The 27,072-nt window shown below is 40.1% G+C and overlaps 1 protein-coding gene across 1 annotated transcript in view; it reads left to right on the top strand.

The window, feature by feature from the left end:
- Positions 1-26,425, top strand: part of inppl1b (inositol polyphosphate phosphatase-like 1b) — a 46,885-nt gene extending 20,460 nt beyond the window's left edge. The window contains exons 14-27 of the mRNA XM_062999825.1: positions 271-367; positions 1,609-1,747; positions 1,855-1,954; positions 2,268-2,356; positions 3,190-3,271; positions 6,466-6,552; positions 9,976-10,095; positions 11,163-11,251; positions 16,382-16,469; positions 16,566-16,721; positions 17,027-17,108; positions 17,244-18,027; positions 20,354-20,469; positions 25,749-26,425. Of these exons, the coding sequence (XP_062855895.1) occupies positions 271-367; positions 1,609-1,747; positions 1,855-1,954; positions 2,268-2,356; positions 3,190-3,271; positions 6,466-6,552; positions 9,976-10,095; positions 11,163-11,251; positions 16,382-16,469; positions 16,566-16,721; positions 17,027-17,108; positions 17,244-18,027; positions 20,354-20,469; positions 25,749-25,842 (2,123 nt within the window). The 3' untranslated portion in view covers positions 25,843-26,425. The remainder of the gene's footprint in view (positions 1-270; positions 368-1,608; positions 1,748-1,854; positions 1,955-2,267; positions 2,357-3,189; positions 3,272-6,465; positions 6,553-9,975; positions 10,096-11,162; positions 11,252-16,381; positions 16,470-16,565; positions 16,722-17,026; positions 17,109-17,243; positions 18,028-20,353; positions 20,470-25,748) is intronic.
- Positions 26,426-27,072: the final 647 nt, after the last annotated feature.

The raw sequence follows: 27,072 nt of genomic DNA, 5'->3' as shown, positions 1-27,072 counted from the left end.
ATGCACCTGCTTACTGTAGAATGTTTTGAAATAGTGTAATCTGAATATTTTCACTTTTATTTTGCCCCTGTCTGAACATTTTTGTATGTATGATCAAAATATATGCATATTTTCAAATTCCATCAATTTGGTCAGCCAAGTAAATTCTTTTTACTTCTTTTATGAAGGTTCGCATTTTACAAAATGTCCCACATTTTTAGAACATTAGGCTTGTATATCATTATTCTGAAGTTTTTATGCAGTTCAGTAGTTTTATCTGAATATTCACAGGAAACAAAGGGGCGGTGGGAATCTCCTTCCTCTTTAATGGCACTTCAATGGGCTTTGTGAACTGCCATCTGACCTCTGGCAGCGAGAAAGCACTCCGGTATGCACCCACACCCACAGTCATTTATTTGCTTAATATCATGCCTCTGCTAACTCTTGACTACCCTTTTTTCAGAAGCTGAAAGACCACAAACTATTGAAATACACTTCTTAATTTTTATAGCTCAATAGGAACACTGTCTCAGCAGCTTCTTAGTGATGCAGTTTTAAAATTCAGGCAAGGTGGCAAAGGAATACTAAACATTATTGGAAACAATCCTTGAAATCAAGACTACAAATATGTTCATGCTCCTTGGCAGCATGGATGATACAGAATTTACATAACACAAATTTACTTGTTTAACATGAGTTAAATTTAATAAATGGTCCAAAACTCTGTTGGATAAGACTTTTTAATGAAAACATTTTGGAGAAGCACTAAGTTAGTAATTTTATGTGGAAAGCAAAAGCACAGTTGGGGCCAAAAGTATGGGACTGCTTAGCTTTTTTTAAATTTCATTTTAAAATTTTAATGTTTTTTGTTACAAATCATATACATAGGCATATAATTTGAGCAAAAAGGAAAAAAGTTGGATTGAGAAGAACCGAGAACTGTTTGTCATGGTATGACAGGCTACTCCATCTGCGAAAACCCAGTTAGTTCTCTGTAAAACAGGAAAGATAGGAAAGCTTATAACAAGCCAAGGATGGCCAAATATGAGCAGAAGCACCCATGCCCAGGCTGGTGCCGTAGCTTGGGGCCTGCTCTGAAAAAGTTAGGCTGAAAAGTGACATGATGCCTGAAAGAACTCAGTTGGACTCACATATGAGCAGAAAACCAGACTGGATCAAGCCTGGCATCACGTATTCAGATAGTCAGGAAGCAGGTGGCCAATGGAGGAGCTGGCCAATCCATGAAGGAGAAACTGTGACAACTGAAACACTCCCACCTGAATCGAATTAATGATCACTGAGGTGCAGATGACTTTTAATCATGTCAATCATCTGCGCCTCCATACCCCATCTGCCGGCCAAATTTGGGATGGCAGAAGGATATTGATTGATTTTGTAACCGGGCTTGTTACAACTAATGTGGGAATTAACTGGTCAAATCTTTCTCACACATTTTCTATCCACTGTAGCTGTGTGACCTAGTACGGCTTACAGTTTTAAAACCTGATCATTAAGTGCTACACCAATATTTGTGGTTTTCTTGCTTCAGGACACAGTTCTATTGTAATATGCTAATATAATGAGGCCAATTTTAAGTCACTCTGTATATCTTTTGGTCCTTCATTTCAGGAGAAACCAGAACTTCCAAGACATCCTCAGACTGTTGTCCCTGGGCGACCGGCAGCTTAGTGCCTTCGATATCAGCCTGCGCTTTACACATCTTTTCTGGTGTGGTGACCTCAACTACCGCTTGGACCTTGATGTTGAGGTCATTGGCTTTTACCCTACATTAACTGTTTCCCGACTGATGAAATCTTTGTACGGTTACAGAGGTTGAGGCATCTGTTGCTTACTGACATTCTCTTTCTCTTGCAGGATGTTTTAAAGCATGTGTCAAAGCGGGAGTTTGATGAGCTGATGTGTGCAGACCAGCTGACCAGAGAGCGTCATAGGAGAAAGGCTTTCTTTAACTTCAGTAGGTTGCTCTTTTGAATATGTCTACAAATTGGTACCTTACAGTCAATCTACTGTACAGCTAGAGCTACAGTGAAGAACAATAATGAGCATTTTTAGTCCTAAAAAGTGAATTTTGAATCTTTGATATTTATTACTATTATTATTATTATAGGAAAACAGCAGGATGTTGTATAAAGTATTAAAGGGTCTTTTGCAACAGTCATATTGAAAAAAAACTGTTATTTTTGTGATATATGTTTGGTGTTTGGTGTTTGTTGAGCTGTTGAATGTGTTTAGAAATTTGTACTGATATTTGCTTTGTGAATTTCAAGAGGAGGAGAAGATCACATTTCCACCCACCTACCGGTATGAGCGCGGCTCCAGAGACTGCTACCAGTGGCAAAAATACAAGACCAGTGGGGTAAAAGTCTTGTACATTTAGATCACAAAAGGATATAAATAGCATACATGCCTTTGCATGTGGCATACTTTGCATCTACCATGCAGTCAGACAACCAACATTTTGAAAGATAATAGTTCAAAGTTACTGAGGCTTGAAGTAAAAATATATTTGTCCCTGGCTGCTCAGGTGGCACAGCGGTAAAAACACATTCTGAAACCAGAGCTGTGATCTCGAATACATCGTATTGAGTCTCGGCACTGCCTGCCAGCTGGGCTGAGTGGCCACATGAACAACGATTGGCCTGTTGTTCAGATAGGGTCTCTCTTATAACTAACTATTACGTAACTATTACGACCTCTGCTGGCTGACTGATGACGCCTGCACAGAGATGCCTGCAGGAAAAAAGTGCTATCATGGTGTGTCTCTCCATACACAGTGCTGAGCTGCACTGCACTCGTCAAAGTGTAAGTGACAAGATGCATATGGCTGCTGCTCACGTGTCGGAGGGGGCGTGGATTAGCTTTGTTCTCCTCAATCAGAGGGGATCAGCATTGGTGGAGTGGAAGCATGAAGTAAATGGGCAATTGGATGCCCTAAAAGGGAGAAAAAAAGGGGAGAAAATGCATAAAACAAAAATACATATATATAAAAAAAATATATATAATATTTGTCCCTGAAACTCAAGATTATGATAGATCAGCTGTCATTACATCTAAACTTAGGATAATAACATTAATTTTTTTCTCTATTGGTGTATAGTCCAGATGCAATAACATAATTTGAATGCCAGCTTTTATAAGCCTAGCCTATAACATACAAGCAGCTAATTTAAATATTTTTTATGTCCTCAGGTGCGAGTAAACGGACCTTCATGGTGTGACCGTGTCCTGTGGAAATCCTATTCCGAGACCTACATCACCTGCACTTCTTATGGTGTGTTAAGCTTAATTCTCTGCTTTTGTTTTCAAAGCTCTTGCTAATGTACAAAATGTGCGAACTTGATACAGCTGATTAGTATTTTTATAATGCATCATTTCAGTGAGTAAAATAGCATGTCTGATCCACGGTGCCTGGTAGCCTTAATAAATATGTAAATCTGTGAATTTGTACTTTAGGATGCAAAATACTGGGTTTGGTTGACGGAACTGATGCTGGAACAAAGAAATTCATTTAGACATGGGCAACTGGCTTTCAAAATAAAAGCCAGGGAGGAGCTGATCTAATGCACAGTTTGCTTGCAGTTGACTGCTGTTATTGGGTAGAGAAGAAGTCTGTGAGGTGGTAGAATAAGTTCACAACATAGATGTCATGAACAGCTTCTTAACTCTTAACTTTTAAAAACTCTATTTATTAAGAATTTCAAAAACAAGTGACATCACTTTTCTACAGTCACCTTCCAATGCATTTTTCCCAGCGTTGAACCAACTTTTTAATGCCATCTGCAAAAAAATGTTTTTGGTTGAGCGTGTAGTCACTGATGCACCACTGCTTTCACATCATCATTACATGAAAATCTTCATCCCCTTAAAGCTTCTTTGACCGTCCAAAAAGTTGGAAATCACATCAGGCCCTATCTGAACTCTGATTGGCTGCTAATACAACAAGAATTATATTTTATTGTTTTATAATTATTTAATCAGTTGTCTAACAATAAAATGTTACCATTTTGGTGCTTGGGTGGTACAGTGAGTACAGCAGAGCTTTTGAGTTGGAACCTAGAAATGCTATTGACCTGGTCAGGCGTCCATCAGGCATGATTCGCCAGGCATGAGATGCATGTGTAGTGGGTTATTTACAAGGGTCATGGTGGGACTCCCCAAACAAAATCCGGGTCTCTGCTAGTGGAATTTGCTGCTGCAGGTGAAAGAAGCAGAATTTGTGGCTCTCTTCAGCCATAACAGGATTGGTGCATATGACAAGGGAATTAAATTGGGGGTGGGTGGGGGGTGGGGTAATAAAACCTAAAACTCCAGTTTAGGTTTAAGTGTTTTATTGCTAGTTTTTTGTGTAATTATTTCTTTATTGCTATTTATTGTTTTATAATCGTAGCGTGCCATTGTGACATTTATCTTTATGTCCTACTTCCAGAATGCCCACTCTCTCTGATATCAGGAATGATAAAGTCAGATGTACATCTTATTTACATATTTATTTTGCATAGTCTTTGGATATGTGCTATAATTTGCAACATTGTCTGTAGTATATTATGCATATTTGCATCACGTTACATGCAATCTATTAAGCTACTTGAGCTTAATTTGGAATCTTGGAAGTAAAGGCTACTGTTTATTCTAGTGATTAACCTGCTCTAAAATAACGTTTTTTTTTAAAGCATTTTATTTCTAGATTTTAGACCATTACTACAGTATATGGCTAAATATATGCAGACATGCCTCCTAATTATTGAGGTGTTTCAGCCCCACCCATTGCTAACAGGTGTATAAAATCAGTTTCATAGAATAAAAATAAATATAAATATGCTTTCAACTTTGTGTCAAATGTTTGTGTTTGACTTCACAAACGCTCTGACCACACACATTTTTGACGCATGGTGGAAAAACTACTTAGCCACCATACCTAAAACATAGATTTTACTACAAACCTAGTAGTTTTAAAAAGTGTAGTTGATGATTACAGCTTAAAGACATCAACATAAAAAAGTTTTTTGGGTGCTTAGGTGGCACAGTGGTCTAATACGCTAGTGCTCCTAAGATTGGATTTCAGCAGTGCCACTGACCTGGCCAAATATCCAACAGACAAAATTTGCAGTGTCTGAGGGAGGAAAGGTTGAATGTTGTTTCTCCTCACTGCCCCATTTTTTTGTTTTTTGTTTTTAACGGGTCGCAGAGAAAAATAATAATAATAATTAAATAAGTAAACAAATTTAAACGGGTACATAAATACAAAATGAACTTGTACACCCGTTGTGAGGGCTTTACGTTACATCTTGTAAACTACAGTGAGACCAGATTGCCACCAATTTTATTAATTAAGTATATTTCGTTTTGATGCATGGTTTTCAGTGTTGCCTGGGTCACAGTAAAAATCATAGACAAAAATCATGCATTGCTTGGAAAAAAACCCCCTGCAGTAGAGGAATACCATTAGGTAATTGAATATGACTAGATTGATAAAAACCCTTTTCAGCCTTGTGGTTTAATTTTGTTCCATTAATAATGGCACATTGTCTTCATTGTCTTAAGTCACAAGGGTTGCACTGAAGGACTTTTTTTAGGTTAGTCCTTTATGGAAGTAAATTTGGCTTAATTACTTGTTAAAATGCCAAATTTTGATTTCTTGGCTGATAAAATGAAATTCTTCTGTAAAATGTCCCAAAACGTTGCTCAATTTCTGTTGCCTTTGATGACTCACTGCAAAGAAGCAGCCCCATTTCATAAAGTTTTTATATTTGTTTTTACTGTTTTTTTGTTGTTGTAGTTTTATCTAATTCAAGTGTTATTTAATTATGTTGTCCCTGAGAATGTAGGTAGCTTCCTTACCTTCAATTGTTACTTGATGCATGAAATCTTCCCAACCATTAAGAACTACAAAGCTTCACCTAAAAAATCCAATTTCATATTTTGCCCTCCCCTCAAAGTTCTGTATAACCTCCAGAAACTGAATAACCCCTGTTTATAATTTGTATCTAGTCAAAGTCAAAATATTTAGCTTTTAAGAAAAGTTATAACATGGGTTGTACAGTGGTGACCAGACTAAGATGTCTTTTACCATTTACAGTTGATGAGTCCAAAATCACCATTGAACTGTTATTACAGTGACATTCCTGAATGAAAATATGCACTTACAGATGAGCTGGAAATAGAATTAAAAAAAAAACCAACATTCGCATGTTTGCCACCACAGCACTGGTCTGTGGTCCTTCATCAGAATCATATCCTGTCTCTCTTACACTTCTCTAAACAAAACTCCATACAATTTGGCTGATTTAGCAAACTGACCCAATCTAAAATAACAGCATATTAAATGGTCTGAGGTTGTACAGTCTATATGCATAGCTACAGCGGTGTGACACAGGAACACAAAAGCATGTCAGTTTTGTGATGTTAGACATACTATTTTCCATTGTTTACATACCATGGTTAAGTAATTTCTGCATTTCATTGTAGGTTGTACGGATGACATCTTTACCAGTGATCACTCTCCTGTTTTTGCTACATTTCAAGTTAGTGTCAGTGCTCAGTTCCCCAAACCAGGTCAGTAAATTGTGTGAAATTGTCACTGGTACTTTCTCTTTCAATTTGAATTCATTAGAACAATATACATACACAAAACTATTCCAGAAAAGTTGGGACATTTTGTTAAATGAATTAAAAAGAACAATATGTGGTTTCTTAATTCTCTTGAATGGTTAAGGCAGTGTGACAGAGATCACCTTGACAGAGAAATAAATAAATGACAGCCTAACTCTTTATATATACAGTGTATCACAAAAGTGAGTACACCCCTCACATTTCTGCAAATATTTCATTATATCTTTTCATGGGACAACACTATAGAAATAAAACTTGGATATAAGTTAGAGTAGTCAGTGTACAACTTGTATAGCAGTGTAGATTTACTGTCTTCTGAAAATAACTCAACACACAGCCATTAATGTCTAAATGGCTGGCAACATAAGTGAGTACACCCCACAGTGAACATGTCCAAATTGTGCCCAAAGTGTCAATATTTTGTGTGACCACCATTATTATCCAGCACTGCCTTAACCCTCCTGGGCATGGAATTCACCAGAGCTGCACAGGTTGCTACTGGAATCCTCTTCCACTCATCCATGATGACATCACGGAGCTGGTGAATGTTAGACACCTTGAACTCCTCCACCTTCCACTTGAGGATGCGCCACAGGTGCTCAATTGGGTTTGGTCCATCACCTTTACCTTCAGCTTCCTCAGCAAGGCAGTTGTCATCTTGGAGGTTGTGTTTGGGGTCGTTATCCTGTTGGAAAACTGCCATGAGGCCCAGTTTTCGAAGGGAGGGGATCATGCTCTGTTTCAGAATGTCACAGTACATGTTGGAATTCATGTTTCCCTCAATGAACTGCAGCTCCCCAGTGCCAGCAACACTCATGCAGCCCAAGACCATGATGCTACCACCACCATGCTTGACTGTAGGCAAGATACAGTTGTCTCGGTACTTCTCACCAGGGCGCCGCCACACATGCTGGACACCATCTGAGCCAAACAAGTTGATCTTGGTCTCGTCAGACCACAGGGCATTCCAGTAATCCATGTTCTTGGACTGCTTGTCTTCAGCAAACTGTTTGCGGGCTTTCTTGTGCGTCAGCTTCCTTCTGGGATGACGACCATGCAGACCGAGTTGATGCAGTGTGCGGCGTATGGTCTGAGCACTGACAGGCTGACCTCCCACGTCTTCAACCTCTGCAGCAATGCTGGCAGCACTCATGTGTCTATTTTTTAAAGCCAACCTCTGGATATGACGCCGAACACGTGGACTCGACTTCTTTGGTCGACCCTGGCGAAGCCTGTTCCGAGTGGAACCTGTCCTGGAGAACCGCTGTATGACCTTGGCCACCATGCTGTAGCTCAGTTTCAGGGTGTTAGCAATCTTCTTATAGCCCAGGCCATCTTTGTGGAGAGCAACAATTCTATTTCTCACATCCTCAGAGAGTTCTTTGCCATGAGGTGCCATGTTGAATATCCAGTGGCCAGTATGAGAGAATTGTACCCAAAACACCAAATTTAACAGCCCTGCTCCCCATTTACACCTGGGACCTTGACACATGACACCAGGGAGGGACAACGACACATTTGGGCACAATTTGGACATGTTCACTGTGGGGTGTACTCACTTATGTTGCCAGCTATTTAGACATTAATGGCTGTGTGTTGAGTTATTTTCAGAAGACAGTAAATCTACACTGCTATACAAGTTGTACACTGACTACTCTAAGTTATATCCAAGTTTCATGTCTATAGTGTTGTCCCATGAAAAGATATAATGAAATATTTGCAGAAATGTGAGGGGTGTACTCACTTTTGTGATACACTGTATATACTGTATATACACATTATGTATATATATAAATATAAAAATTTTCAAGCTACAATAAAGTTGATCGGTTAAAACATTGGAAATCTTTTCTTTCTACTTTTTTATTTATTTATTTAACTTAATGTAGAAAGAAAAGATTTCCAATTTTCTCACTGATCAGAATTTGATGGCTGCAACACACAAAAGTTGGGACAGAAAAACAAAAACTGATCATTTTGCAGTGGTCTGTATATTTGGGACAGTGCATTTATGTGTGTACACAAAACAACAGGCAAAGGTTAGTATTTAATGTGACCTTTTTGGACTCTTTTGGGGAGACTGTCCTTAAGTTTTCTAAATTAATCTTCTGGTTTATTATACCAGGCTTATTTTAAGACTTCCCAGGGTTCCTCTTTAGATTTAGGCTGTCTTTTATTTCTGACCAAGTTCTTCCCCAAATTCCACACCTCATCCCCAACTTTAACTTTCTCCCAGACCCCAACAAACTGCCTCACCTACTGCACACTAGCAGCACTGTGTATATACACACACCTTCCACTAGGTGAGGGGCAGTGGGTGTCCATGTCACACAAACACACACACACACACACACACACACACACACACACACACACACATTTTTATTCGTATTACTGCTCACATTTAGTATTATTACTGTCACTATCACTTCTAAATTTTATATTATTCTTTTTTACTAATAGTAGAAGTAGTAGAAGTAATTAGAATAAGTAGTAGAAGTAACTAGTAGATATTGTAGATATTGTAGATATGTAGATATTTGTAATGCCAATAAAGCTATGTTTGAGTTTGAGTATTTCTTTTTCTGTCCAGCTGATCCCACACTGTCTCTATAATATTCAGGTTCGGACCTTGAGGAGGCCATAATTATTATGTATATGATCACTAATTAATTGCTAAAACATTAGGTAGGTAGGTATGTGTTTGAGTAAAATATATTGTAATGAAAACTAGTCGTTTTCAGTAGTAAGAGTAGTTACTACTAGTTAATCTGACCTTTGATGACTTTCTCATCAGCAGCCCCTTTTCAAAATTCTTTTTTATTTAACTGTGGGTATTAAATTATTGGGATTTTGTTTGCAACCCGTCTTTCTTCACACATGCTGAAAATTTTTACTAAATTTCAAGCCGACTTCCTCAAACCAGGCCTGTGAAATTGTCACTGGTACTTTCTCTTTCATTATGCATTTATTGAAATGACTGCTTATTACCATTATTTTGCAATAACTCAGTGGGTCCATGGGAGGTTGCTTCATGAACCATAGATCGTAAACATCTCCAAAAGAAGACATTTGATGCTTTATTTTCTTGATTCCTAATTGATAGTAGGAGTTGGATGTATCAAGGTGTTGTATGATTGATGATTCCACCACTCCCAATTTGCAGCTGCTGTGGGAGAGTGAGGGCTAGCATGTGCTTCCTTTAAAACATGTAAAACCATCAGCTGGCTTATTTTATTGTTACTGTTATTATTATTGTTTATTGTTGAAGATCAATGGTAAAATTTAGGATAAAATCCAATGCAAATATTTTTCATTACAACATTTAGATTTTTTGTAAATTAACTTTATTTATTTCTTTTTTAGAATTTGAACCAAATACATCCACAGAACGGGCCTGTATTGAACTAAGGACAGTTGAGGCTATTGTGAGGACTGCCAGCAAGGCCAAGTTTTTCATCGAATTCCACTCCAGATGTCTTGAAGGTGCTTTTTACTCACAGTTTTGTGATGCTACCAAGTTACAGATGGCTTGATAGACAGGGGTGCATCTTACCACCCCTGCACTGCTTTCAGAAAATGTAAGATGCTTTTGATCAACCAGCAGAGGTTGTAATTGCAGCAGTTATGAGGAATCCTCTTAGGCAATCCCATTGACGGACAAGCCAATTATTGTCCATATAGGCACTCAACCTGCCTATAGCAGAGCTGTGCTAGCATGCTTTACCGCTGCTCCACCTGAGCTCAACCAGACATACTTCTTCAGAATCTTCTGGTAGAAATAATAATTCATGTCTGTCAATTGTGGCAAGTCACCCAGGCCCTAAAGTAGCAATCCTCTTTAAACTATCATACTACCAGCAAGATATTGTCATTCTTTAGCTTTATGACAAATGTAACAGGACCCATGTCTACAAAACTCTATCCCAAGAGTCATTAGCATGTTTAGGCAAAAGTAATACAAGCCTATTAGGTAGTAGTAGCTTTTGCCTGGCTTTTATGGATACTGTTTTGTTGCCATTCTCTTGCCATTGGGACAGTGGTAGCCTAGTGGGTAGATCTTTGGGCTATCAACTGAAAGGTTGCCCTTGAGCAAGGCCCTCAACCCTCTCTGCTCCAGGGGCGCTGTATAATGGCTGACCCTGCGTTCTGACCCCAGCTTCCAATCAAGCTAATATACGCAAGAAAAAAAAAATTTGTTGTACTGTACACCTGCATATGTGACAAATAAAGGCATTCTGTCATGAAGTTGTAGATGTACTCTTGAAAAAATTTAAGTAGGGTGTCCACTTCAGGAAAGATTTACCATGTTTTCCCCATTGGGGGGGTACAATATATTTTGATATCTTTCTTTATATATATATATTAAAATTGTATTTTATGCTGATTTTGACCTTTTAGCTTCTTCATATATGTGGAAAGGGTTCAAGCCTGGCTGTGTTTAACAAATCTCTGGCAAATATGCAAAAAGAAATTGTTGGGGCAAATGTTTGTTCACAGCACTGTACATCTGGTAGTTTATTGTTAGGTTTTCTTGTCCCCCTCTTGTGTAGAGTCACGCCGTTCAGCAGAGAATGACTGCCAAAGCTGTGAGGTTCCAGGCTTTCTCAAACTGGGTTGGTCTGCCATTCAGCTTCCCAAGGTAACTAGATACACCAGAAAATGTGTATGTTTGCTCTTCTGATAAGTGCTTATTTAGAGGTGTGGTGTTACTAATCCTAACTACTCCTGAGCCAGTAACTTTCCATCTTTCAAATATTTCTTTGTAAAGTATTGCTTAGTATGATTTGTGTGATTTTTTTATGCCAATAATTTGTATTTAATGCATTTAGGCTGGATGGCTTACTTATATTTTGGCTAAATGGGCCCACATCTCTACAGACACACATAAAAAATAGAGGCTATTATAGCTGCAAAGAAATGGGGCATATTAATTCACCTGGTTTTAAAATGGGATGTCTAATGAGCTCAGATTCAGGTGTCCACATATTTTTGGCCATTAAGTATACATAAAAAGATATACAGTAACTTTTAATCCTAGAACACATTGTGCAGTTTTGAACGCAAGTTTCCATCATCAAGAAATTTTGGGGAAGTGCTTAAATCTCTTCTTGATTCATGACTAAATTCAGGACACACATAAAGCACAAGTCCTTCAGTTGCACTTCCCCAGTCAACAGTTAGTCACTTATTTTCCAGCATGTTTAGAATTTGCACTGATCGTTCATGTAGTTAAAAAAAAAAAAAAAACAATCAAGATGTAAATTGTGTACAAATCTATTTCAAGGTTTTAATTTTTCATTCGTCAGGACTGGTTTCCCAAAATCACTAGCCACAATGCAGCAACACACCCTGAACAGGATTCCAGTCCATCACAAGGTCTTGGGCACCCCCCTCAAACATTATTGATCAAGTTTGTATGTAGATACCTGACCGGCTGATAGCACCATTGGGGATATGTACCCTGGATTCCAATGGTAGTAGGCTAGCACAATTTACTAGATTCAACTTTATTGTAATTGTGCAGATTACAAGACCAGAGCCAATGAAATGCAGTAGCATCTAACCAGAAGAGCAGGATATAGATTATTTACAGATAGTACAGTTAAATTGCAGAAGTAACCAGATAAGTAAAATGAGGAGACACACATTAAAGAATATTAAACAGATAATGTTGATTGTAAAGAGTATAGACTAGTATGTAATTACAGAGTGATGAAAGGTGAATAAACAAATGGGTAATGAATGAGAATAAATAAAGTTAAGTATATAAGTATAGCAGATATATACAATATATATATTATTGCCTGTGCTGGTGTAAATAGTGCAATAGTCCCATGTGCAAATTTGCAAATACTGATAATGATGTATATACTGTACAGATAAAATGGTACACTTGTGAATAGTACAGAGTTCAATGCGATCCAAAGGGCAGTGATACTTATGGGTGGCAATAATGTTCTTTTAAATGATTCAATACATTTAGGGTACCATGCACTCTGTAATACACTCATTATACATTTAGTACATGATTTTAAGGAATCAGTAAATTGATTTCTTATTTGAATTCATTTTCATGTTTTACCACTGAATAATTCTGGTCAGAGTCATGGTGGGTTAAGTTTTCCTGGAATTCCATGGCACAACACAGAAACACACCACAAACAGGACAGCAATGTATCGTAGCACCTTGACGGGTGAAAGCACCACTGAGGTTTTGAACCCTGGATGAAATTACCACTGTAACACCCAAGCACTTGAAATTGTTTACTCATAGTGCATAAATTCACTTAAAAAGTTTGATTTTTGTATTTAGTTTTCATGTTATGTTTTTCGCTCTCTGTCTGCTGTTGATCAGTAGTATAATATTTGGCCCTATATACTGAAACACTGTGTGCATTACCCTACAATCACAAAAAAATCTCCTTTGGGACCCATGAAAGGAATTACAGTTATTAAAAGCCTTGTAGTTTGATCTAGACTATATATATCAAAAGTTTAAGAACACCCCAATTTTTCCAGTTTTTCCAGTTTTTTTATTGAAACTCAAACAGTTCAATTCCAATGAATAGCTTGAAGTGGTACAAAGGTAAGTGCTGAACTGTCAGAGATTAAAAAAAAGTGAGGTTACCCTAAACTGAAAAATAATGTACGTACATTTCAGCATTATACAAAATGGCCTTTTTCAGGGAACAAAAAATGGGTTAACAACTTAAAGCTGTTCTGCAGTAATGGAGGTTGATCAAGCCTTAAAGAATGATGCTACCAATTCCTATAGGTCTTCCAATGTTTCTTGATTGCTTACAACCCCTACTGTCTGCATAAAAGTAGTGTTGGAACACAGTGTGGTACCATACCCTTGTGAGCATTATTTGAACAGTATTGTTCTGCAGAAAGTATTGTGTTGCTATAAAAATGGCAAGAAAAATGCAATTAACAATGGAAGAGAGACAGACCATCGTAACACTTAAAAATGTAGGTCTTTTCTATAGAAAAATTGCGAAGAAAATCAAGTTGTCAGTGAGTACAGTTTCCTTCACCATCAAAAGGTACTTAGAAACTGGGGCAAACTCTGACAGGAAGAGGTCTGGCAGACCCAAAGCCACAACAGAATTAGAAGACAAGTTTCTGAGAGTCAACAGCTTGCGTGATAGGCGGCATACAGGACAACAGCTTCAAGCACAGCTTAATAGTGGTCGTAGTAAGCAAGTCTCAGTTTCAACTGTGAAGAGAAGACTTCGAGTTGCAGGTTTGACAGGTTGAGTTGCAGCAAGAAATCCATTGCTAAGATGTCAGAATAAGAAAAAGAGGCTTGCCTGGGCCATGAAACACCACCAATGGTCTATTGAAGACTGGAAGAAGGTTTTATGGACTGATGAATCAAAATTTGAAATCTTCGGTTTATCATGCAGGATTTATGTACGCCGTAGGCGAAAGGATGGTTCCTCAGTGTGTGACATCAACTGTCAAACATGGAGGAGGAAGCGTGATGGTCTGGGGCTGTTTTGCTGGATCCAGGGTCGTTGACTTGTACAGAGTGAGAGGTACCCTAAACCAAAACGGCTACCACAGCATTCTACAGCACCATGCAGTACCCTCTGGGATGCGCGTAGTTGGTCAGGGATTCATCCTACAGCAAGATAATGACCCAAAACATAAGTCCAATCTTTGCCAGAACCTTGCCAGAAAAAAGAACAAGATGGTAAGCTTGAAAACATGGAGTGACCAGCACAGTCTCCAGATTTAAACCCCATTGAGCTGGTTTGGGATTAACTGGACAGAAGAGTGAAAGCAAAGCAGCCTACATGTGCCACACATTTATGGGAACTTCTGCAACAGAGTTGGGAAGAACTTTCTAAAGAATATTTAATTTCCATTGTAGAAAGAATGCCACGAGTGTGTTCAACTGTTTTATATGCCAAAGGTATCTACTTTAATGAATCAAACTTTTATAATACATTTTGGTTTATAAATTAATTCCATGATTAATTTTTTTAATTTCAGTTGTTTTTTTGTTCTATGTCTTCATTTCAGAGTAGAATAAGACATTAAACTGCATACATTTCAATAAAAACTGGAAAAATTTGGGTGTGCTTTTGACTGGTAGTGTATATATATACAGGGGTTGGACAATAAAACTGAAACACCTGGTTTTAGACCACAATAATTTATTAGTATGGTGTAGGGCCTCCTTTTGCGGCCAATACAGCGTCAATTCGTCTTGGAAATGACATATACAAGTCCTGCACAGTGGTCAGAGGGATTTTAAGCCATTCTTCTTGCAGGATAGTGGCCAGGTCACTACGTGATGCTGGTGGAGGAAAACGTTTCCTGACTCGCTTCTCCAAAACACCCCAAAGTGGCTCAATAATATTTAGATCTGGTGACTGTGCAGGCCATGGGAGATGTTCAACTTCACTTTCATGTTCATCAAACCAATCTTTCACCAGTCTTGCTGTGTGTATTGGTGCATTGTCATCCTGATACACGGCACCGCCTTCAGGATACAATGTTTGAACCATTGGATGCACATGGTCCTCCAGAATGGTTCGGTAGTCCTTGGCAGTGACGCGCCCATCTAGCACAAGTATTGGGCCAAGGGAATGCCATGATATGGCAGCCCAAACCACTCTGGGCATGCAACAGTCTGGGTGGTACGCTTCTTTGGGGCTTCTCCACACCGTAACTCTCCCGGATGTGGGGAAAACAGTAAAGGTGGACTCATCAGAGAACAATACATGTTTCACATTGTCCACAGCCCAAGATTTGCGCTCCTTGCACCATTGAAACCGACGTTTGGCATTGGCACGAGTGACCAAAGGTTTGGCTATAGCAGCCCGGCCGTGTATATTGACCCTGTGGAGCTCCCGACGGACAGTTCTGGTGGAAACAGGAGAGTTGAGGTGCACATTTAATTCTGCCGTGATTTGGGCAGCCGTGGTTTTATGTTTTTTGGATACAATTCGGGTTAGCACCCGAACATCCCTTTCAGACAGCTTCCTCTTGCATCCACAGTTAATTCTGTTGGATGTGGTTTGTCCTTCTTGGTGGTATGCTGACATTACCCTGGATACCGTGGCTCTTGATACATCACAAAGACTTGCTGTCTTGGTCACAGATGCGCCAGCAAGACGTGCACCAACAATTTGTCCTCTTTTGAACTCTGGTATGTCACCCACAATGTTGTGTGCATTGCAATATTTTGAGCAAAACTGTGCTCTTACCCTGCTAATTGAACCTTCACACTCTGCTCTTACTGGTGCAATGTGCAATTAATGAAGATTGGCCACCAGACTGGTCCAATTTAGCCATGAAACCTCCCACACTAAAATGACAGGTGTTTCAGTTTCATTGTCCAACCCCAGTATATAAAAGTCCCCGGACAGGTTGCCAGGCCATCACAAGGCAAACACACACACACACCTTTCTTTGGACTATGGAGGAAACTGAAAGGAAACCCACGCAGAACACAGGCAGAACATGCAAACTTTACACAGAAAGGACCCAGATTGCTACACCTGGGAATCAAACCCAGGACCTTCTTGCTGTGAGACAAGCCACCGTGCTGCCCATATTAAGGCACATGACTTTAAAATGGGATGTCTAACAAGGTCATATTCAAGTGTCCACATATTTTTGACCATTTAGTGTACATACGAATAACAATCTGAAAGACAGTCTGTGCTAAAAGATAGCATGTAAGGTATTACAGTTATTAAAAGCCATGTAGTTTGATCTAGACTTATAAAAATATATTTATTTTTATCTTCAGCTTCAGCCTCTAGTTTCAGACATGGAGTATCTTCAGGATCAGCACTTGCTTCTTTCTGTCAAGTCATGTGACGGCTTTGAGTCATATGGTATGATGTTAACTTTGACCTTTCTGAGCACCTTTTAAAATAAAAATATGTAAAATAATAGATAGCATTTGATAAGCACTACTTGTGTTTATCCAGGTGAATGCTGTGTGGCTCTGCACTCGGTAGTGACAAGTTCATCAGAATCATTTGAAACATGCCTGACTCACAGAGGTGAAGAGATGGGTTCTATCAGAGGTCAAGTCAAAGTTTACATACCGCTAAACGCACGTCGGAAACGTCAAAGGACCTACGGTGGGGTGAATTTTTGTCCTCATGTGTCTCAATTTTTTTTCTATTCCTCTATCGCTTACTTCTAATCAAACTCTTCACTTAGGATTGCTTATAGTTCTTCCTCTTTCAGTTTCTGTTGCTCCTGCTCTGCTTTCTCTTTAATTTATTATGGCTTCCTCTTTTGGCTTCCTGCTGGCAGATCTTGCCCAGATGCATCCTGAGACATTAGGGTGATGTGTGTGAGTTTGCCATTCTCAGCTGCCCCCCCCCCAGTCTGATATTTATAGAGCGCATTGGCATTAAATGTGTGTTTCTTTACCCTACAGAATTGATCAGTATTGAGAAGGAGGAGAAGGGGTTGGCTAAGGCACCCGGGTCTTACCAAACATCACGTGCACCCAGCAATCAGTGAGTAACATGACCTTTTTGCTGTTGAAACTGAAAGGAAGTGAAACTGTTAGACTAAACCATTTTAGTACAGTCCTTTAAACCATTACTGACCTCTGATCTAGTTTTAAGTTCTGGTTTCTGGATCTCTTCTAGAGTGGCGCTGCCCACCCGCACTGTGATTCCTAATAGCTACACTAACCCTGCCTACTTCATTTTCGAAGGCATTCCCATTGTTCAGCAAGTAAAGGAAGACCCCTGTGTCAAGGAGCCCAACGTCGTATGTTCCAAAGACTCTGTGATCCAGCTTCCCAAAGTAACAGGTGGGCAAAGCCATGACCGGAGAGCTGCCCGCAGGTCTGATTTCACAGAAATCGATATTCCTGGATCTTTGCCACCTTACACACCACCTTGTGACCGTCCAACTCGTCTCACCCCTCAGCCCATTTCCTCATACCAGCTCTTCCCTGGGCCTGACCTATCACACTCCTCTCCAAACAATAAACTGAGTACTTCTAGTTCGTCCTTTCAGTCGCAAATACAAAGACCGTACATCACTCAGGACTTACCTGGCAAAAAACTCGGGAGCGCATATGTCGACAATGCAGTCTTTGCACAGGATCTGCCCAGCTTGAGTAAGGACTATGGCAGGCTGCACCAGGAGCGGCCACTTCCAGCGCGCAACGGACCAAAACTTTACCCATACCTATCAACCAGATTAACTGACTGCAAGTCATCGGTTCCCTGGGTTGTGGAACAGGCACCCGTGGCATCGGGAGATAACTCGCTTACTGCTCTGCAGATCGCAAAATCGTTAAGTGAGGTGGACTTCTCGCCAGCGGACAAGAAGTACCCTTCAAGTCAAAGATCGCTGCTACCCAGGCATTATGGGTATGATTATGCAATAGCCTCTGAGCCTGGAAACTGCTGGGAGAAAGAGGTACGTTGATACAATGAAGGGTAGACATACACCAAATGTAAGGTTGAAAAATATGATGTGTATTGTGTCATCATTAACAGAAGTATTTATATCAGTACTCTGGTGTTTCTAAAATGCTCAGTTGTTTCAAAATCTTCTTCAGTCAGTTATTTTTCATAATTAGCAATTAATTTTGATGCATTTTGTCAGGAAACTTGAATTTTGCTGCATATTGTGCAACGTAAAATAGCAGCCACCCCTAAGGTTTAAGAGACACTTCTTATACAAATTATGATCTGCATTTTGTTGTCATTACTTTTATTACAGTTTTATTACATTTTTAGTGGACCAAGAACTAAAATGGATATCAAATGCCAGGCCTGTGTGGTTGGACTTAATGATATTACGAAAAAATCATTAAAATCATTTTATGAAGTTAAAATCATTAAAATCAAGTTTATGTTCAGAGTACTAATAGGATAGACCTGCGTAGTTATATATTCTGAATGGCATGTTCAATTTCATGTTCAATTTTAAGTGATTTTCAATTACTGCATCTTTGCACCTGTACGAGGCGAGTTCATATGTGGATCAGCTTTGTGTATGGAGAGCCACACCTTATCCACATTACTCCTTGTCTCTGTGCAGGCGCCATCAATCAGCCAGCAGAGGTCGTAATTGCATGTTATGAGGTCCCTCTCTGGCTTATCCCACCCTGTATGAACAACAAGCCAGTCGTTGTTCATGTAGCTGCCCAGCCCAACCGATGAGTTCTAACTGTCAGCTCTGGTGTGCTAGTGTGTTTTAACGCTGCACCACCTGAGCGGCATAACAAAAGTATTTCTTAAAAAATTTCCTTTCAAACTGAGCTCTTGGAAGAAAACCCACGCAGACACGGGGTGAACATGCAAATTCCACACAGAAAGAACCAAGACTGCTCCACCTGTTAATCGAACCCAGGACCTTCTTGCTGTGAGGTGACAGTGCTACCCACCAAGCCACCATGATTTCTGTATTTTAACAAAACACTATATGTGATGGTAGAATTAAAGCCCTGTGTTGAAAAGCAGCAGATTAACACCAGATTTGACAAGAAATAAAATGTACTATTTTGTTTACATAACATAAAGAGTAATTGGGTGTTTTAATGACTCAATATTAATAACTTCATTATTATATTATAGGTACTTGCTTAATCAAAGCCTTGAGTAAGATATTAAGCCAATAATAATGAAAATGATATGCTCACCGCACATATGTATGAGTGGATATGTGTACTGTTTGACCCCTTGCACGGTATGCAATACTGTATGCTCCATAACATCTGGAAGTCATCATTGTTCCAGAAGACAAGCAGCCCTCTGCTATCTAAACACCTAACATCAGCCTTGTGGTCCTACTAGTCCAACAGTTATTTAACATGTAACGAACACTATATGGACAAAAGTATTGGGACGCCCCTTTAAACGATTGAATTAATGTGTTTAAGTCATAACAATTGCTAACAGGTGTAATAAATCAGTTATATGAAGGACATCATATGCTGCATTTTGTCAAGATATTTATGTTGATAGTGGACTTTATATTGGTTATGTGTGTAGAGGTAAAATATGGTATGTTGAGTGCTCAAGAAATAAAAGTGCTGTTTGTGTACATGGCATATGTGAAGTGTATAGATGATAATGTGGCATTTGTGTACAAGTGAAAATGTGGCATTTGTGTACAAGTGAAAATGTGGTGTGTGGTTACAGGTGATAAAATGTGTGTACTGGTAATTCATGGTGGTGTGTACTGGTAATGTGTAGTATATGTTGGTGTAAAAAGATGATAATGTGTTGGTGTGAACAGGTGTAATATGGTATGTGTTTGCATCTGGCCTCTTTAGGTCCCGCTTTCTCGCACTTATCTTAAAAAATGCCCAAGTGCAGATGAGAATTCACAGACAAATTACAGAAACAATCTGCAACTTTTTTGAAAGCAGAATTCATGACCTGTGTTCAGCAAAACACAAAACTGCAGCTAAAGGAGATAGTTTGTCAGGTAAAAACTGTGTAACACAGAAAATGCTGTTACTGCTGCAGAGGAAGTTTTTGCACACTGATTTACAGGTGATACCATGTGTTAAGGTTCACAGTTGATAACTGGGTGTGTTGGAGTGTATAAGTAGTAATGTCATGTATGTTGGTGTGTTTACAGGTTATAATGTAGTTATTGAGGTTTGCAGGTCAAAATATAGTATACTGGAGTTTACTGGTCATCGTGATAATGGTGTGTTTTTGGTGTACAGTTAATCATGTTGTGTGTTGATGTATTCAGGTGATACTTTGTTGTTTGTTGGTGTGTACAGGTGTCAGTACTGCATGGAGCTCCAGAGACGGTACGAGAGCTGCTAATGAGTTTAGGGCTGCAGCGGTACACTTTGGGTCTCAGTCTGAACGGCTGGAATGATCTGGATTACTTCAGGTAAGTGAACAACACAATAAATATACTTATAATATTTTTCTTTTTTTATGCAGTAAATTGGTAATTTTTTTCTTTATCTTTGTACACTGTAAAATATATTGATTGATTGTATGGAAGCTAAATTATACATCAATTTAATCTCATTTTTATTAGTTGAAATTATTATTTTTTTGCTTTTATGCAACTTAACCATTTTAGGTTTATATAAACTGAAAATCTTAATTCGACCTACACATTATATTTATTTTTTTTAAATAACAAATCACTAACAATGTATTGCATTGAAATTGTTTATATTTTAATCCAAAAAACAATCCAGTCTGTTTTACAGTATTCTGGGTATCATTCTATTTTTATCTTCCAGTAAGTAGATGCATTATAAAATGTAATAAACCACACAACTTCTCTTTGCCACCCCTTCCCCTTCCCCTTCCCCTTCCCCTTCCCCAAGAGGGGGCGGACACACTCGCAGAGATGTAATATAAATAAGGTTTATTAATGAAAAGGTACAGGACAAACAAAGCAAACAAGACTAAACAAGACTAACATGGCTAACTAATCTAAATAAGGCTAAACATGAACTACAAACTTGACTAGGAACAATGACTATGAACATGAACTATAAACATGACTAGGAACATGAACTACAAACATGACTAGGAACAATGACTATGAACATGAACTACAAACAAACTAGACTAAAATAACGAAAACATGAGCCACCAACCATTATACAGATTCACAATCCAAGTCAGTCAGTCAAACAAAGCAAAGCAAAGCAAAATAGAGTCCAACCCTGTTCTCCAGCTCACCTCTTAAATAGAGGGCAGCTGGAGCTCATTAACCAAGGAGAACCAATCAAAAAAGGGGCGTTGGCTGGAGACTCAGTGTGCTCATGGAGAGGAGGGCGTGGCACTTAGGAGCACACACACTGGAGCAAATGTGACATATGCCCCCTCCTGAAGGCACTACTCCTGGAGTGCCTTCCAAAACAAAAACGAAAATGAGGAGGTCCTGGTCCCTCAGGGGCAAATTCAAAGTCATTAAGAAGGTCTCGAGGCAGGCTTGATAAAAGCGCTGAAACACGGGCTGCCGATTCGGGAACAGGAGCACCAACAGGGGGCGCCAACTCAGGAACAGGAGCACCATCGAGGAGCGCCAACTTGGAAACAGGAGCGCCATCGGGGGGCGCCAACTCAAAAACAGAAGCGCCATCGGGGTGCGCCAACTCAGAAACAGAAGCGCCACCGGGGGGCGCCAACTCAGAAACAGAAGCGCCGTCGGGGGGCGCCAACATGAAAACAGAAGCGCCTTCGGGGGCGCCAACTTAGGAACAGAAGCGCCGACAGTAGGCGCCAACATGGAAACAGATACCAGCTGCGTGGAGCCTGGCGAAGAGGCTTCGGGAGTCAGCTGCGTGGAGCCTCGAGAAGAGGCGTCCGGAGTCAGCTGCGAGGACCCAAGAGAAGAGGCGTCCGGAGTCAGCTGCGAGGACCCTCGAGAAGAGGCGTCCGGAGTCAGCTGCGAGGACCCTCGAGAAGAGGCGTCCGGAGTCAGCTGCGAGGACCCTCGAGAAGAGGCGTCCGGAGTCAGCTGCGAGGACCCTCGAGAAGAGGCGTCCGGAGTCAGCTGCGAGGACCCTCGAGAAGAGGCATCCTAAATAAGCTGCGAAAACACTGGAGAAACGTCATTAATCAGCTGCAAAAACCCTTGAGAAACTTCTTGACTCAGCTGCGAGGACCCTGGAGAGGCGTCCGAGGTTAGCTGCGAAAACACTGGAGAAATGTCATTAATCACCTGCAAGGACCCTGGAGAGGCGTCCGGAGTCAGCTGCGAAAATCCTTGAGAAACATCTTGAAACAGCTGCTTGGACCCTGGATAGACTGGAATCAGTTGCGAGAACACTGGAGAGGCGTCCGGAATCAGCTGCTTGGACCCTGGATATGCGTCAGAAGTCAGCTGTTTGGACCCTGGAGACACTGGACTTGGCTGCGAAAACACTGGAGAGGCGTCAGAAGTCAGCTGCTTGAACTTTGGAGGGACGTCATGAATCAGCTGCTGAAAACCTGAAGATTCGTCTTGAATCAGTTGCTTGGAACCTGAAGATTCATCTTGAATCAGCATCTTGGAACCTGGTGAGGTTTCTTGAATCAGCTCCTTGGAACCTGAAGATTCATCTTGAATCAGTTGCTTGGAACCTGAAGATTCGTCTTGAATCAGTTGCTTGGAACCTGAAGATTCGTTTTGAATCAGCTGCTTGGAACCTGGTGAGGTTTCTTGAATCTGCTGCTTGGAACCTGAAGAGGTTTCTTGAATCAGCTGCTGGGAACCTGGCGGCGGTAGCAGCAGAGCTGAAGGAGAATTGTCTGTAGTAGACTGTGGCTTGAACTTTGCAGGCTGGAACGTACAGCTTGGAACTTTAACAGGAAACAGAACAGGAGAGGACTTGGAACTGTTCGACTCTGTCTGGGTGGCAGGAGGGCCTGAACGTACAAAGAGACCATTTTTGAAACCCTGACCTGCTGACTGACACCTAGAACCGACAGAGACAGATGAACTCGGAACAGGACTAGACAAACTAGAACTCATGGAACCTGACTTAGAGACATGACAGACTTGGACAGACGGACAAGACAGAACAGCATGACTGACTGAATAAGCATGACCAGACAAACTTGAACTTACTGAACCTGACTTAGACATAGGACAGACTTGGACAGACAGACTTGGACAAGACTGGACAGACTGTAAAGACGGACTAGGAAAAGGCAAGATCGACGAACCAGCAGACTTAACAGCATTTGGTAAATTCAGGGGACTGCCATGAACAGACAAACATGGCGACATAGGCTGAACTAGCAAAGGACGGACATATACTTTACCAGACAACGACTCAGACTGATAGGGAGTCAATGAAACAGACGGAACCGGCAGAGGACCCACCCGAACCTGAGTACCTGAAACTGGAGCTGGCAAACAAACAAAGGGACCCCTGGAGCCCTTGGGGTCACTACAAGGAGCATTACTAAACAAACCATCCTGACTGGCTCCTAACAAAGATCTGGGACGGTCACGAGCATTTTGAGCGTGCACTGGCACCCGGACCACATCGGCAGTGGGTACTGGGGGAATTTTCACTTCCCCAGCAGGCACTGGATGCCGGGCATACGCTACAGTGGGCGCTTTGCTATGTGGAGTGTCTCCAATGTGCTTGGAAGGTAGGGAAAACTTCCCTACACTAAACACATAAGTGTTTCTACCTGGAAATTTGGATCTCATGAGGCCCTCGAAGACTTCAACCGAATTCAGCTCAGCACCCTTCTCAGACCAGAGCTACCTAGCCCATTCTTGAGCAGCACCCTTCAGCCTTGACATCATAAACAATACTTTGTGTCTCAGTAGGCTGAGGGTCAAGAATGTTCTGCAGGTAGAGCTGGCTCTGAAGAAGGAAGCCCTCGACCCAAGGGTCACTTCCATCATAAGGTGCTGGCTTACTAAGTGGGAATGTCTGAGGGAACCTCATGGATCCAAAATCTGGGAACCCTGAACCACCATCTCGCTGTGTCCTAAGAGGGACTCTATTATGTCACGCTGGGTCTAGGGATGAGACAAGAGGGGGCGGACACACTCGCAGAGATGTAATATAAATAAGGTTTATTAATGAAAAGGTACAGGACAAACAAAGCAAACAAGACTAAACAAGACTAACAAGGCTAATATGGCTAACTAATCTAAATAAGGCTAAACATGAACTACAAACTTGACTAGGAACAATGACTATGAACATGAACTATAAACATGACAAGGAACAATGACTATGAACATGAACTACAAACATGACTAGGAACAATGACTATGAACATGAACTACAAACATGACTAGGAACAATGACTATGAACTACAAACAGACTAGACTAGACTAGACTAGACTAGACTAGACTAGACTAGACTAGACTAGACTAGACTAGACTAGACTAGACTAGACTAGAATAACGAAAACATGAGCCACCAACCATTATACAGATTCACAAGTCAGTCAGTCAAACAAAGCAAAGCAAAATAGAGTCCAACCCTGTTCTCCAGCTCACCTCTTAAATAGAGGGCAGCTGGAGCTCATTAACCAAGGAGAACCAATCAAAAAAGGGGCGTTGGCTGAAGACTCATTTGCTCCAGTGTGCTCCTAAGTGCCACGCCCTCCTCTCCATGAGCACACTGGAGCAAATGTGACAACAAGTTTGTGCTTTAAGAAGAAAAACCGGTACGTGTCTTGTGTTATGAGGCCGTGTCTGTGGTAAAGGAGTAAAATATAAATGTAGATATATATTATAGATATATAAACAGTATAAATTTGGCATTTTGACACCAAACACAGAATTTAGCCTCCAAGAAAAACAACAAATTGTCCAAAACAGGATACATTACAATCGGCCCTTTGAGGGCCACCATAATGCAGATGTTGGCCCTCAGTGAAAATGAGTTTGACACCCCTGTTCTAAAACTTCATTTTTCACCAATTTGATTCTTTGTATATATGATTATACACCAATCAGGCATAACATTATGACGACCTTCCTTATATTGTGTTGTTCCCCCTTTTGCTGCCAAAACAGCCCTGCAACTGTGATGCTCTGTGTATTCTGACACCTTTCTATCAGAACCAGCATTAACTTCTTCAGCAATCTGAGCTACAGTAGCTCGTCTGTTGGATCGGACCACACGGGCCAGCCTACGCTCCCCACGTGCATTAATGAGCCTTGGCTGCCCATCACCCTGTCGCTGGTTTACCACTGTTCCTTCCTTAGACCATTTTTGATAGATACTGACGACTGAAGACCAAGGACACCCCACAAGAGCTGCAGTGATGCTCTGACCCAGTCATCTAGCCATTACAATTTGTCCCTTGTCAAACTCGCTCAAGTCCTCACGCTCGCCCATTTTTCCTGCTTCTAACATCAACTTTGAGTATAAATATACACTTGCTGCCTAATATATCCCACCCACTAACAGGTGCCGTGATGAAGAGATAATCAGTGTTATTCGCTTCACCTGTCAGTGGTCATAATGTTATGCCTAGTCGGTGTATAAAGTAACTCTGCACCAACAAACCTTTGCACACAATTGTATTCAACACCTTCTCTAGCATATAAGAACAGATCTCTGATTTCACCCTACATTTAGTGTATTCCTGGACTATATTACTTACTAAAATCTAATTTAGTCCAGGATTAGTCTTAATCTGTGCCCAGTGCTGATTTATATGCTATTTCTCATCTTTACAGTGGCATTACGGAGGAGGATTTGCGTGCTTCTGGAGTAACAAACCCATCTCACCGCAGAAGAATCCTGGATAATTTGCACAAGATCTGGGAATAAATCAAGACATATGTGCTTTAAACAGCCTGCAGTTGCAATATGAGGAATATGAGGATGACATCATTAAATCTTAGTTTACTAATTTCTTTGAACTCAAATCCCATCAGTAAGAATGTTTATTTGCATCATAGGTCATCTTGACTTTAACTGTCAACCAGGATGCCATTCCATTTGTGGATGCCAGGATGCCATTTTTGCTATGTTGGTCCTATTATTCACCTTTTTAAAAACATATACATATACATAAATCGGCTGTTCCCAGATGTAATCGTTGCCTCTCTTTGTTTGCACTTCTTCTTGTTTTCACATTCGTGTTAATAAGACAGTATGAATGTAGTTGAATCTAATTCCACTGCATTAGAATTGTGAGCGTCTACTCACAACGCAATGATATCTGACTGATTCATTATTTTCAAACACAACAGGAAAGCGAATAATATAATATTGCAGTAACTGCATTTCATTTTGTACATAATTTCCAACAGGAGGGTGTATCTGAAATCTGATGTGTCATACGGAATTCAAGATCAGATTGTAAAGTGTCATCCTGTTTGCTTTGTCTTTATATAAAACTATAAAACTATGCAGACCAGCTGTATTGTTCCCATTTTTTACGATGTGGGCTTCTCCTCCCTGATCTGACAATATTTCAACTTGACCTGCTATTTACTTAAAGACATATTCAAAGTTTCACTTATTTATTTAGCTGTGTTAGCTTTTAGGATAAACACATCTTATATTTACATTTCATAATGAGCACATACACTTTGTAAACTCAGAACTTTTAGATTCTTCTCAGTTCATTCCTCATCATAACTAACTGCTTCAGCAAGTCGTAAAGTATCTCTGTAGCGTGGTTTAATATCAACTGTCATATACTGTATGTGGCTGTGACTGGAGCAGCATACATGCAACCATAAAGCAGAGTTATTTCAGATTAGAATTATCCAATGCCAAGTCAGTCACACTAAAAAAACACTTGTGTTTACTAAAAACTGTTCTGAAAGACTTAAAGAATGGTAGAAGAATGATAGGTAGAAGAAAAAGAAAAGATAGTCTCTACAGAAGTGTGTATTTAAATCCCTAACTAATTAATATAACAAATGAAAGGTATGTATGAATTGTGTATTTGCATATTTATATACACTGAGTAGCCATAACATTAAAACCACCTCCTTGTTTCTACACTCACTGTCCATTTTATCAGCTCCACTTACCATATATAAGCAC

This window comes from Trichomycterus rosablanca, chromosome 8, assembly GCF_030014385.1.
Source record: "Trichomycterus rosablanca isolate fTriRos1 chromosome 8, fTriRos1.hap1, whole genome shotgun sequence".
Taxonomy (NCBI): domain Eukaryota; kingdom Metazoa; phylum Chordata; class Actinopteri; order Siluriformes; family Trichomycteridae; genus Trichomycterus; species Trichomycterus rosablanca.
This window is presented reverse-complemented; position numbering and strand designations above follow the sequence as displayed.